The sequence below is a fragment of the Xiphophorus hellerii genome, chromosome 4, assembly GCF_003331165.1.
Source record: "Xiphophorus hellerii strain 12219 chromosome 4, Xiphophorus_hellerii-4.1, whole genome shotgun sequence".
Lineage (NCBI taxonomy): Eukaryota > Metazoa > Chordata > Actinopteri > Cyprinodontiformes > Poeciliidae > Xiphophorus > Xiphophorus hellerii.
This window is the reverse complement of record NC_045675.1, coordinates 11,610,142-11,622,958: the sequence shown is the minus strand read 5'-3', so window position 1 is coordinate 11,622,958 and position 12,817 is coordinate 11,610,142. Positions and strand designations below refer to the sequence as shown.

The 12,817-nt window shown below is 36.6% G+C and overlaps 1 protein-coding gene across 1 annotated transcript in view; it reads right to left on the bottom strand.

Moving 5' to 3' along the window:
• The window catches only part of ush2a (Usher syndrome 2A (autosomal recessive, mild)), a 191,874-nt gene extending 179,881 nt beyond the window's left edge, over positions 1–11,993 (bottom strand). Inside the window, 4 exon segments of the mRNA XM_032560862.1 lie at positions 5,733–5,901; positions 10,096–10,314; positions 10,803–11,017; positions 11,721–11,993. Of these exon segments, the coding sequence (XP_032416753.1) occupies positions 5,733–5,901; positions 10,096–10,314; positions 10,803–11,017; positions 11,721–11,993 (876 nt within the window).
• Positions 11,994–12,817: the final 824 nt, after the last annotated feature.

Sequence of the window (12,817 nt, the reverse complement as noted above, 5' to 3'; positions counted from 1 at the left end):
AGGTAGAAAGGGTGAGTTTAGTTTTTTCTTTAAATTGTCTACCCATTTTGTTATATATTCTGTATAATAAATAAAAAAAACAAGGTTAATTATTCATGCATTGTAGTTTATCTTAACGTTTTTAAAAAATATTAAAACCTGATGAAGGTCATATGATTTGAAATCACATCTAGGAATGTAAAATAGCATGCAATTTACTCGTATTACTTTTTTTTCTTCAAGCAGACCTTTTAAGATGTTGTTGGTATATTGGGTTGAAATACCACAGGATTACATAAACACTGATATAAACTGGCTGCTTTATATCGCTGATATAGAGCAGCTAATTTAGAAGATATGAAGTGGACAACTCCGCTCTACTTTTCAACAGGATGTCTTTCAAAAGCTTTGTACGTAAGCTTTATGCTGCCACTTAAGTTTGCATTTAAACAAATTAAATCCCCTGCTGGGGACAAATGACCAATTTGCTCTGACAACTCAATTAATCACAACCTTTTATTCACACGGATGTTTTTGGGATCATCAAAACGCTGAACTAAAGCGTACGCTATTAGAGAAAGCTGAGCCTTTAAATATTTCTCATGTTTTTCCTCAAAAATATTTAAAGAGTTTCTGGTAAAACATTATTGCTAACTTTACAAATAACTTTAAGTTTATTGTAAAGAAATTATTTATTCTGCATGTTTAAGAATGAAAACAGTACAAAACAAGTAAGAGACAAAAGCAAAAAATAAGAAAACGACAAAAAGAATGTGCCACAAGACTCAAAAGTGATTGCAACAATGCAATGAGACTATGACACAGAGTAGGGAACAAATAATGCTCTACAAGAAGAAATATTGGGTCTATTATGAGCACATCCATGTCCTTCACCTGACTTTTACCTTGTAATGACTAATTCACTCTCCACCTTAACCAAAAGCTATGTTTTTTTTACTTAATGATTGTTTCTCCCACTTCTTAAAAAATACAGACATACTAAAAACAAGCTTTTTGAAAAGCCTGCAAATTGGTGTTGTAATAAATCCCTATGGATGTAATCCATGATTTATGTATTTGTGCATTCATTAGTAAGAGGAGGGAAGGGTGTGCAGGCATGCAAGTGTTAAACATTCATGCTGACATCTTGGGTTGTGATGTGACTGGTGTGACTGGTTGTTCCTATCACTGCCTCTTATATTAATGTTGATTTGTTCAGGCACTAACAGACGGAGCGCTCCTCCCCCACCCTAGAACTCTGCCGGGAATAAAGCTAGTCCTCCAGAGGGAAGTTTTTATTTAAACCTCATTTATCCTTCATTGTGAGTAATTTTAAAACAGGGTTTTCATTTTCATTTTCCTGCTATTAACTATCTGGTTTTAGATAGGATTTGGTTACATACAGTTTTTGGTATTTGGTGACTTCTCTTTAAATCATTCTAGGGTACATTATTACTTGTCCTGGCTTATAGCTACTTAATGTAATTTGGGAGTATTTGGGGGAAACACTGAAATCTGGGATTTAACCTCTTATTTTTTGTTTCATCACAAAATAAAATAATTGAATATATTCCCTGAAAACTACTAAATACTTTTTTAGAACCAAGCTACACACATATTGTTAACATCAGAGTCAATGAGAAACAGCAGCTTTGCAAACTTTTTTAAAAGATATATTTTGCTTTTAGCTCACAAACAGGGAAAGAAACTGGGATTTCCGCAAGTGAGAATCATAATTTTATCAAATAATCTGTTTCTCTGTTGTGTGAACTGTCACCACTGACATGTCAGTTTTGTGTTTTAAGAATCAGTCTATTGCTGACTTATTTAGATTTTAGCTTACACAGCCTCCTTGTCCTCTTCACTGTCTGATTCAGTCATACAGACTCTACATCAAATTACTTTACAGCAGACCTTAAAAAAAACAACTTAAAAGGAATTTTTGTATACCTCGAGATAAATTATTACCTTATTAACACCCAAATCATGTTTCAAGTGCAGGACATGGATATAAAATGTTGAGCAGTTTCAATGCTAAAATTTGGTAAATTTTGTAGTGCAAAATGCTGGAAATATTCAGAAATTTTACATGAAATAAACCATCTCCATTTTTGAGTGACATAAAAACTTAGAGGGCAATCTGTAACTCTTAAAAATAAATACATGAAATGGACAGTGTTGTGTATTTTTCCAACGACATAGTGCCACTTTATAGCACAATAAAGTACAACTGTTGCCTTCAGCTGTCATAAAAACGATGTATATATGAAACATAACTTTAAAAAAATTGGCTTCTCAGGCTGATGTCTTCAAATTGATTTCTCTCTCTTTACGAAGCCCCTACCCTTCAACACATAATCACAACAATGCTACTCCTTTATGCTATGTACAACCATTCTTAGAAGCATTTGACTGAGAAGTAGTTTGCATGATAAGCTCAGCTGAAACACAGTTTCACCAGGTGTTTGCTAATTGCTGCTACTGCTAGTCTACAGGAGTTGTTTTAGGAAGGCACAGGGGAGGGGATGCACTGTGATTCAGAGTTTCATCTGGAGACTGAAGATCTAAATGGGAGCTTTGTGGAAATAGATGGTGCTTTGTGAGAGCAAGAGTTTAGATACCCCTGAATGGCTGCCACAGGAGATTCAAGGATTTCTCAAACATACATGAAAGAATCAAACACTCCAGGTATGTTTTTGATGAGAAAATAATATTATAACATTATATAAAGGTAAAAAAGTAAATTTTACATAATAACCCTTCTTTGAATGTGTTTGCTCAAGGTTTAAGAAAAATAAAATTCAAAAGACGTTGCAAAATAAAACTTCAAAGAGACTATAAAAATGCATGTAGTCATCCTAACCTTTCACACCTTATGAGGTATCTCTAATTGGTAGCTAGCAACTAATTTATGCCATCTTCAACAAGTCACAAACTTTATCCTCATGTAGCTTTTTAAGTTTTGTGGATAGATCATTAGTAAAAAAAAGGAAAAAGGAAAAGACTTACATAGAGGAAGCACTTTATGTACAGTGAAGATTTCTTTATTTTAAAAAACAGCTTGAATATGTTTATGCTTAGAACTGAAGGGAGTTCAGTAGTACGAGTAGATAGATGGAGAATAACCTTCTGCAAACATTTGTTTTTTTAGAAAAATGCACTAAAAGATTAGACTTGTATTAGCTGATGACTGCACTTAAGTACACTGAGCTTACTCCCTCACTTCCCCCATCTTTCTTTCTCTGTCAGTCCTTCCTCCCTCAGGCTGCGTTTTCCTCCGTTGTTCTCTACATCGTTACCATAATCAGATAAGACAACTACCTAGGGAGCACCAGCATCCCTACAGCACCTTGCTTCTGGCACCTTGAGTGCGTGTGCATGTGGGGGTGCGTGGGTGTGTGCGTGTCATGCTCCTGGCACTTGGAAATCGGTATTCCTTTTGACTGTCTTTTTTGTGTTTTGATCTGTACAAACTGACAGATGAGTGGTGTGTGCAGGGGTGTGTAGGTGTGTGTTTGCCTAAATGCGAATAGGAAGGGGTTCTACTTTACTCCTTAGAGTAATATCTGCATTGTGGTTGACGGACTGCTACAAATTACCACTGAGTGGTGAGTTTGTGTCAGTGTGTTTATGTGACAGAGCGGGTATATAAGTGTGTGTGCATGCATGAGTGAGAACATGAGTATGCGTATAGTGTTTGCGTGTCAAGGATAATTATTATTTTCTCTGAATGGTCAAAACCGATCACATCACAATACCATTACACAAAAAGGCAGGCTGATTTACAGAAAGGTACAACCGCTCAACGGATTAAAACACCCCAAAGCTGCATAGATATGATGCACCTCAAGCAAAATGCCCACAAGCCTCACTCCACGTCTTGTCTGAATTGGCAAATTGAGCATTGTGGTATGCATAGACACACAATGACAACTTTATCCCTGGGAGGGATTCTGCATACTGTACATGCACTGTCTACAATGTGAGCCATCAGCAACACTACATTTAGCCAACAACAGGTTGGGCTGCCACATTTTTCCACCATCAACACCCATCAGCAAACTGTAAACTAAGGTGTCAAGTTAGATTCTCTGCTCTGGCAAAATGATGTTGCTGAGAGATGATGCTGCAAATTGCTGAGATTTCATACAGCAGCTCAATTTTTAAACGGATCACAAAAGTGAGCTGGTTCATGGTCACACAGAGCTCAGTATTTCTTTAAACCTATGTAGGGCCTGTTATATAAAAATAAGTATTCCACTTTTAAGTTAGACTGCAAAAATAATAAAGCAATAAGTTAAACTTGGCTAATTATTAAATGTAGCAATTTAATTAAGATTATAAGTGATTATATAGTATAGTGTGATTAGTGGCTATGTAATAGAAAGAAGATATTACAACAAAGACTTTTGCACAAAATGTATCAATGTATGTTATAAATGATAAAGTGCAAAAAAGTAGATGACACAGATTTTATCCATCTGAAAATATAAGGCTGGTCAAGGTAACCATGATTTCTCTGGGTAGTATCTTTGGTGTTATTCATGATGATGAAAGACTGAGACTGTCCAGTGGAAAAATCTGTAAAATGATCCACTTCACCAGAGACCAGAATAACACACACAGGGATTCATTTAGGCCTCAAAACTCTCTCCACTTCACTAGCTGCCATTTAAGAGTGATGAGAGCTGGTGAGAGACTGTTTTTGTCCATGAAGGCCTTGTAATACTGACTTCAAACAACTTACAACATTTCAAGCTAATATACACCACTTAGGTTTACTAAATAAATAAATTTAAAAAAAAGATAAAAACAAGTGATTAAATGAAAATATTTGAAACATACAAATAATTTGTAATTCAATGGCATGCATGCAAACACTATTTTTGACTAAAAATCAAACATCAACATCATTGTTATTAGTTGATGTTCTCTCTCAGCAGATATCGAATCTAATGATTATAATTTGGTTGATTTGAAAGTAATTGCATTACTGTAACTATTGAATCAATTTGGCAACACTAAACAGCTAAATTAATTGAATGCCTTAACAAAAACAAAATCCTCAGGAAGTAAGATAGAATTGTGAAAGCTATGATAAAGATTCCTGATATGAGGAAAAACTATGGCATCACTATTCAATGACCCATCCATCCATTAGTGAGGTTTTAAGGGGTGCTGGTGCCTATCTCCAGAGGTCGATGGGCGAGGGGCGGGGTACACCAAGGACAGGTTGTCAGTCCATCACAAGGCAACACAGAGACAGGCAGGACAAACAACCATGCACACACACACCAACACCTAAGGAGAATGGCCAATCAACCTGACAGTCATGTTTTTGGACTGTGGGAGGAACATGGAGTCCCCAGACAGAACCCATGAATGCACAGGGAGAACATGCAAAGTCCATTCAGAAAAACTGGGAATCTAACCCTACTTGCTGCAAGGCAATAGTGCTACCAACTACGCCACCTTGCACTATGTATTGAATGACATTTTTGCCAATTCTTTCCCTCACTGAAATGCTGGTTACAGAAAAAATAATGGGAATTGTTCAGCTTTTATTCTTTTCCCAAAATATGATTGCAAACTGAGGGCCAAATTATCTGAATTGTTTGTTTTTATGGTCTGTGCAGTAAGTTTGAATAAAAAAAGACCCATGTCAAGTTAAACACAACACTTCATGGAAGGCTACACTTAAACCTTAAAATATGAACATAATAATCCAGTGTCTCTAATATTGAATTTCTTACCTGCAAAGTAATATGTGTCCACCTGTTCAGCTGTAGCCGACCATCTGTTCTGAAGCTTATGGTATGTGAGGTTAGCCCGTTGGTCTGACCATATCGGAGGGCTACAGCCCGCTCTGACACGGTCAAAGAAAAAACCAAGCGATTGTCTGAGCTCTTCTCCAGTAGCATCCTGTGAGAAAGAAAACACAATGAAGAAGAAATAAATACAAAAGAATTAACATGACCTGAACTGGAAAACACAAAACCACGGCAGCTGAGCACCACTACATAGAGCCCATCATTTTGACATTTTCCCATTGAATATCAATATTACACATGACTGTGAGGGTTTGGATGTTGCACCGTGCACAGACATGCACGACCACAACGTGTCATATTAACCACCTCCACTGACATTTTATGGGGAATCATGGCTTTTATGAACCCAGGGCAGCATACCCAATAAATCAGATACTGTAGATGGATTCATGAGAAAAAGAGCTTTTAAATTCACAGTCGACAGTGAGCACATGCCCAGATTTGTATATGCATGTGAAAATCTTAAAAAAAAACCCACGAAGAGAAAAGAAGCTGAAAATCTGAAGGAACACGATGAAATAGTTTCAGCACCAAATACTGAATGACCAATATGTATTTGCCAAAGATCAAAGCCAGTAGTTTAAAATCTTACAGATCATTTTATAGTGGCATTAATTAGAATTTGTTTGATATTTAGGTTTCACATTTTATTTTGCCGTTATTTGTTTCTTTGTCTGGTTCCTGGCTCTGTTGGTATTGGGAGTAAACAGATTTCTTACCTTGGAAAGATTCTGCACTCTGCTTGCTGAACCAGAATTATAACTGAGATGTTCCTGTACAACTGAGTCTTACGCTTGATTTGGGATAATTTGCCAATATGTATTATTAAATGATGCCTACAGTATACAACATAACAGATCAATACATCTTTTTGATATTCTTTCCCTTGATAATTTTTTTTTAGCAGCTTTCGTGTCAGTGCTGGAAACCCACGTTATAATTCTATTTTAGGTGTGTGTGAGTGCGGGTGGGTAATTCAAGTTATTGCTTCATCTTTTTCCTATTGGTTCTGCTAACGTTCTTTAACCTGATGAGCTCATGAAGCAAAATAAAATAAAATATTGAGAAACTTTGATCAGACTTTCCTGTTCCCATTTTTGAGTTTTGTTATGTCCTCTTACAGACATTACAAACCCCAAAATATGCTGAACATATTTTGGGTTTTTTGGAGCGGGTTAAGAAGAGGGTTAAGCAACGCTAATGTCATAAGCTTCTTCTTCTACTATCTTGGATTGTCCTGTACCGGCAGGACAATCCAAGATAGCAGCAAAAATAGTTACTGTACAACCTAAATAAAAAAATTAGGGTTAACAAATAATTGGTTTGATAATTATCTGTCTTTTATCAAGAAATGATGTCATTCTTATCGCTCCGATATCGTAACGAATAGCATCAATAACATGTTCGGTGGTCAATGTGTGATTTATTTTTTTTAATCGCACATGCACAAGATCTGCATAGAGTTTAAATGGCATCAGTGTTATTTGAGAAAACAACTCTGACTGTAAATAAATAATTCTAATATCACAACCTTACATTTTTCATTTTTTCAGGTATGTTGTAGGTCTTTGGAATATTGGTATTGGTTTAAAAAAAAGTTATTGTGCATCCCTAATAAAAATACTTTAACAAGATAAAAAAAATATGGCATAAGCTGCTGCTGGGAGTACAGCATTGATGTAATAAACAGTATGGGTTGTAAGAACAGGTGGTTAGCTCTGTCCATTGTTAAAGTGAGGGGAGGGATGTGAAATCACAGGGAGAGGACGAGACAAAGAAATGGGGTGAGGAGCGATGGACAGAGGTGAAGACAGAGACCTCCTTTCATCTGGCTTCTTTGATAGCAGCCATGATCATCTGTACAACAAAAGAATGATGGGCAACAAGAGCAAAAATAACAGAGGCAGGGTGAGCGAGGGAGTGAGAGGGGGAGAGATGACTCTATTGAGACGCATTCAGCCATACAGGTGTCATGTTCGGGAGGCCAAGACAACAAGAGTTTTCCATCATCTGACTCCCCAGACAGACGACTTCATAAACACACAGAGAAATGCAACAATCAGACAATCCCATTTAAATTTTACTAACAGCAAAAGCAGCCAATACATTAACACAGTATGCCACCATTAGTGTAATGTGTCTGAATTTTACACTTCATTTTAAGGTAAACCTGTAATTACTTTATCAATTTTAAATTGATCAAACTGTCATTTAAATTTATCAAACCACAGTTAGATAATTCAGCTTATCAGAAAAAAACACACTACATTTGTCATTAAGTCTGCATTGATGAAAAAGTTGACTGAATAATTTTAGATCTTGCTTGAAAGTAGCATTTTTCTGAATATTCGAATTCTTAAAGTTCTGGAGAAAAAACGTCTCAAGGAGTGATAGTAAATACAATGAGTAAAACCTGAAACCTTTTTATGCCCTGTAATGCTAATTATCCATAAAAGTGATTTGTGACAGAAATAAAACATAAAGTTCCATAATCTAAAAAGGTCATAAAACTAGTTTCAAATGATGATTCTATTCAGAAATACTTTTTAAACAAAATTACAATTTTTAAAAGTTTTATGGATAAAACATTTTTTTTGGTGGCAAGTAAATGTCAAATGAATTAAACATAAATGTTGATGTACAAATGTTTTGAGGTTCATCAGATGTTATGGATTTGATAAGAAAATGTTTATTTCAGACTTGGAAAAAAAATTACTTGTGAGCATCATTGATTGCCATTAGAAAAATAGACATGATCGCCAATAAAAGTCAACAGATCTCTTCTGTGCATGTATTTGTCTCGTCTACACCCTGGTGTATTTGATTGAAAGCTGATCTGAGCCTTTGTAACTGTGCACCACTCTGGGCTGGCCTAGGACATACCAGCACACTTACTCTCCCTTTCTCCAACACTTAAGCAGACTAAGTAGGACATGACAGCTTGCTGTTTCCTGATGGTGATACTGACCTGGACAGGCATTACATGTTCCTTATGAGATCAGTTTCAGACTGTTTTCATTTTCACAAACTTCTCCATAAGGTGCTACTTTGATTGTATACAATATCTGATGCAACCAATATGTATGAGAAGTTTGAAGTAGGATTCTGCTCAGAGGTTAGGATGTGTCACAATATATCGCAAATATATCCTTATAATATCAGTGTGTGTTTTCATGCAAGAAATATTTCATAAACCATTAAATCTCATAGGGTTTTTACAAAGACAATTTTATGTCATCATCTATTAAAGATACCTCCCACAACAAATATTTCTTAAAAGAAAGATTTTCCTGGTAGGTCAAGTAAAGCTGGGAAACAGTCATACCTTCTTAAAGGTAGCCCTGTGGGGGAAAAAAATCGGAACCATGACTTTAATTGGCTGCTGTATTTACACTTTTTTATGCTTCACACATGATCTGCATCAAACACATATTAAAAACTGCTTTTTAGTTCATTCTTAAATATTTAGACCTATAAAATAAAGAAACAGGAGCCAGAAAGGTAAGCATCATATAAACCTACCCAAGGACTCCAAAACCTCAACAGTGTTTAATGACACAGTTTCATATGATCAGACAAACAGTGAAAAGAATGACCTACCATTTGTAAATCCAACTGGTAGAAAAGATGTAGAGATTTTTTTACATTAAAATTGCTTTCCTAGTTTCAGGTTGTAATTTATTAATGTTTTCTGCATTTAACTTTCTATAGTGAAACATTTCTTTCTGTGTGTAAGCCTTCTTCTCTGAGGGATAGGAGCTCTGGCCATGGCCATTATACTCTCGCTATCTGATAGTTGACTCAAAATGTCAACCGATGCAGTTTACCTTTCAAGAAATCCCTCCATTACGTCAAAGTGCCACACTGATTAGTCGGTTCAGAGTGGAGCACATACTAAAAGTTGTGTATCCTCCAAAAGCAACCCTCTGAAATCCAATATGTTGGAAACAATGTCACTTGGCAAGGACGCTTTTGTTTTTAAGAGATTTTGCACACTTCTCTGTGCACTGTGGCCTAACAAATGTTAGATTTCATCAAAACATGTTCTCTGTATGTGTACAGACAATGTATAGAACAATGTATTGGCCAATTTCTAGTATGAGAACACATGTAACTCAGAAAATTTGTTGTTTTTTTCTTTTAAATCAATCCTGAACATTTTTCCAGCTCCTAATAAACAACAGCAAATGTTTAAATCTGTCCAAGTGAAGCACAAAAAACTTAAACTACACAACTGGCAAATATACTGTATTTGGATAACTAAAATTGTAAACATTAAACTTACATTTCTCCAGTGGAGCTTGGTTTTAACCACACTGCCAAGGTGAGAGAACCACGTGGTCCTATTGCCTGTGAAGGAGGAGTGACCAGACATCCATCTTCGCTGGGCTGAAACAGTATACCGTCAGGTCCAACAGAAAGTCCATCCGAACTTGTTGTGCTTCCAGCCTCTGTCTGAGTCCCACGACGAGTGTCAACAATGTCTTCGGTTACACAGGTGCCCCTGGTAGAATTAAGTTTACATGTGTCAATACAGAAACCTTAAAAGGGTTTGATTTTAACAAATGGCTAAACACATTTTTGTTTAACCAAGCTTTATTCTGAAAATGTTATTGACTGGATCATTTTTTGGTTTTGTCCCGCATTTTGTAACCGAGTCTGTGAATAGTGATTTAACAATAAACTTAACTTATTTACAAGAATGTAAGAGATCTATTAAGGTATAAATACCTTTTCTTTAACTGTAGAGTTCTGTTGAATCAATGTGATTTTTAAAATCAAATACTTTTAATTGCAGTACATCCATTGGTACTTTATCCGATGCATATATTCCTAGTAAGAAAGATACTGATTCTACATAGAAGTAAACAAGTCAAATAAAAAATCTATATTTTAATAAAGTAAATGCTATTCATATTTTAGGAATATTTTAAAAAGTAAGTGGTCATAGATAAGACTGCAATAACTTCTTGAACAAATAAAACCAGTTACCTGTGTGCAGCTAACAGTAGTGGGGCGTAAGGTGGCGTGGAGGATCTATAGGGACACTCCTGGACACACATGGCTTGAAAACACAAATGCAGTTCATCTCGTGAGGAAGGTGACTGACAGTAGCTGCTCTGCTCCGGAACGCCACAGGTGGACCGAGGCGGCGAGGTCGACACAGGCTTGAAAGCTGCAATATTCTCCATTCGTGGGAAATGCCCCTGTAAAAGGAGTAGAAAGTGTGACAAACTGATTTTTGAACATATAGTTTCCTAATGGCATCAGCAACTAATGAATATCAAGGGAATCATATAAAAGACAGTTAATAAAAATCATTTCTGGGCTTAGATTTTTATTTATTGTTTTTTGTTTAGTCTCATTTGTTTAATAATAATTCCCAAAATGCAATTTTCAAAGACACATTTTAATATGTTTTATACCAAAAAACATATTAAAATGTGTTATGGGTTTAAAAAAAAAACATAACTAAACCAATAAAAATCAAGCGATCACAGCTATAAAATACTGGCACACCTAAATATGTCAGAAATATTGTTAATGTTGTTACACTTGTTGTCCTACAAATGTGTCAGTCTAATACTGTGCATAGTTAACAGACTGCATCAGTCTGGACACTGTTTCTAAAAACACTCTTACCTGTGATGAAGCAGGTTTAGGATAAAAGCTCAGGAAAAGAAGTGTTAAGAAGGGCAACACTTTATGCCACCTCAGTCCAAGGAAATTCATCCTATTTTTTTCTTCATTGATGCTTTGATGAGATAATGAAAAAATAAGCCAGATCTGCTTGGTATTGGTCCTTTTCTCTCTGTGCAGGATTTCGCTCTTTTCTCTACATGAACACATACCCAGGATGTCTGTCTCACGCTTGTCTTCTCCTTTAACAAACTTCAGACATCCTTTTACATCTTTTCTATGTTCTTTTCCATCACTGTCGATTCCTCTGGCCATTGTTTGGAACTTTCTTTGAATGCTTTGCCCTCTGATATCATTCTTCTCTTCAGTCCTCTTTATGTGTTTGACCCCATATGCTTGAATCTTTAAGAAGTCCAGCGTGGTTCCAGGTTCTAGAATCTCAGACAGAGGTTCTGGAACACTCTTGCAGGCCAAGGGATGTTCAAGAACCAAAATTTTGTTCTGAAGTCTACCCACGCCGTTTGAATAAGTGATGACTGTCATGGTTCCATGATTCCAGGGTTACAGGAGCATTTTTAGAGGCCAGTGCCCCTAGGGTGAAGCTACCAAGATTAGTCTTCTGTTACACGGTCTCCGTCCCTCACCCCCACACCCGCACACCCAGGAAAACCGCAACCAAAGCCTTCACATGATAGGTAGGATTTCACAATCTGGAAAAAGAGGAAAAAAGAGAACTGGTCAGACCAAAATCCAACATCAGACAAATCTGAGGAGAGTGAAATGCCATGCAGGCTATTCCCCGGCCAAAGCCCACACTATCATGTACAGCTTGATGGAGGCACAGCTCAACTGATACTGCTACATTGCCTCTCGCTTTTCTTCATTTTCCATTGAATTAAACATGCCCTTTTTCCTCTGGCATCTGGCCCCCAGGTTTTATCCAACTAAACAGGTTCTCAAATAAGTTTGTTGGAAATTGAGGCTTAGGCCAAAGCTCTCTTTATTACAATACTTTGCAGCTTCAATTTCCCATTTTGACACACACAAAAAAAGAGGCCAGCCGTGTAGTCATCTGAAGTGTTATATTACATGGCCATGGCTCTTGGCTGTAAAGTCCGTTAGAAAATAGAAAAGCCTCCCATGTATCTAATAATGCATACTGTTCTCTATGCCGAACAAACTTGTAAATCTATGCAGATACTCAAACATTCTAAATATGTAGTAGCTTCAGGGTATTTACCTGCTGTGGACACTCTGCACAAACGTTTCTCCCCATCACAAGTGCGGCGTCGACAAGCATTCAACTTGTTCTGGCACGAGTCAAAGAAAGCAAGCCCCCAACAGGTTGTCCCGCACACCTGTCCGTC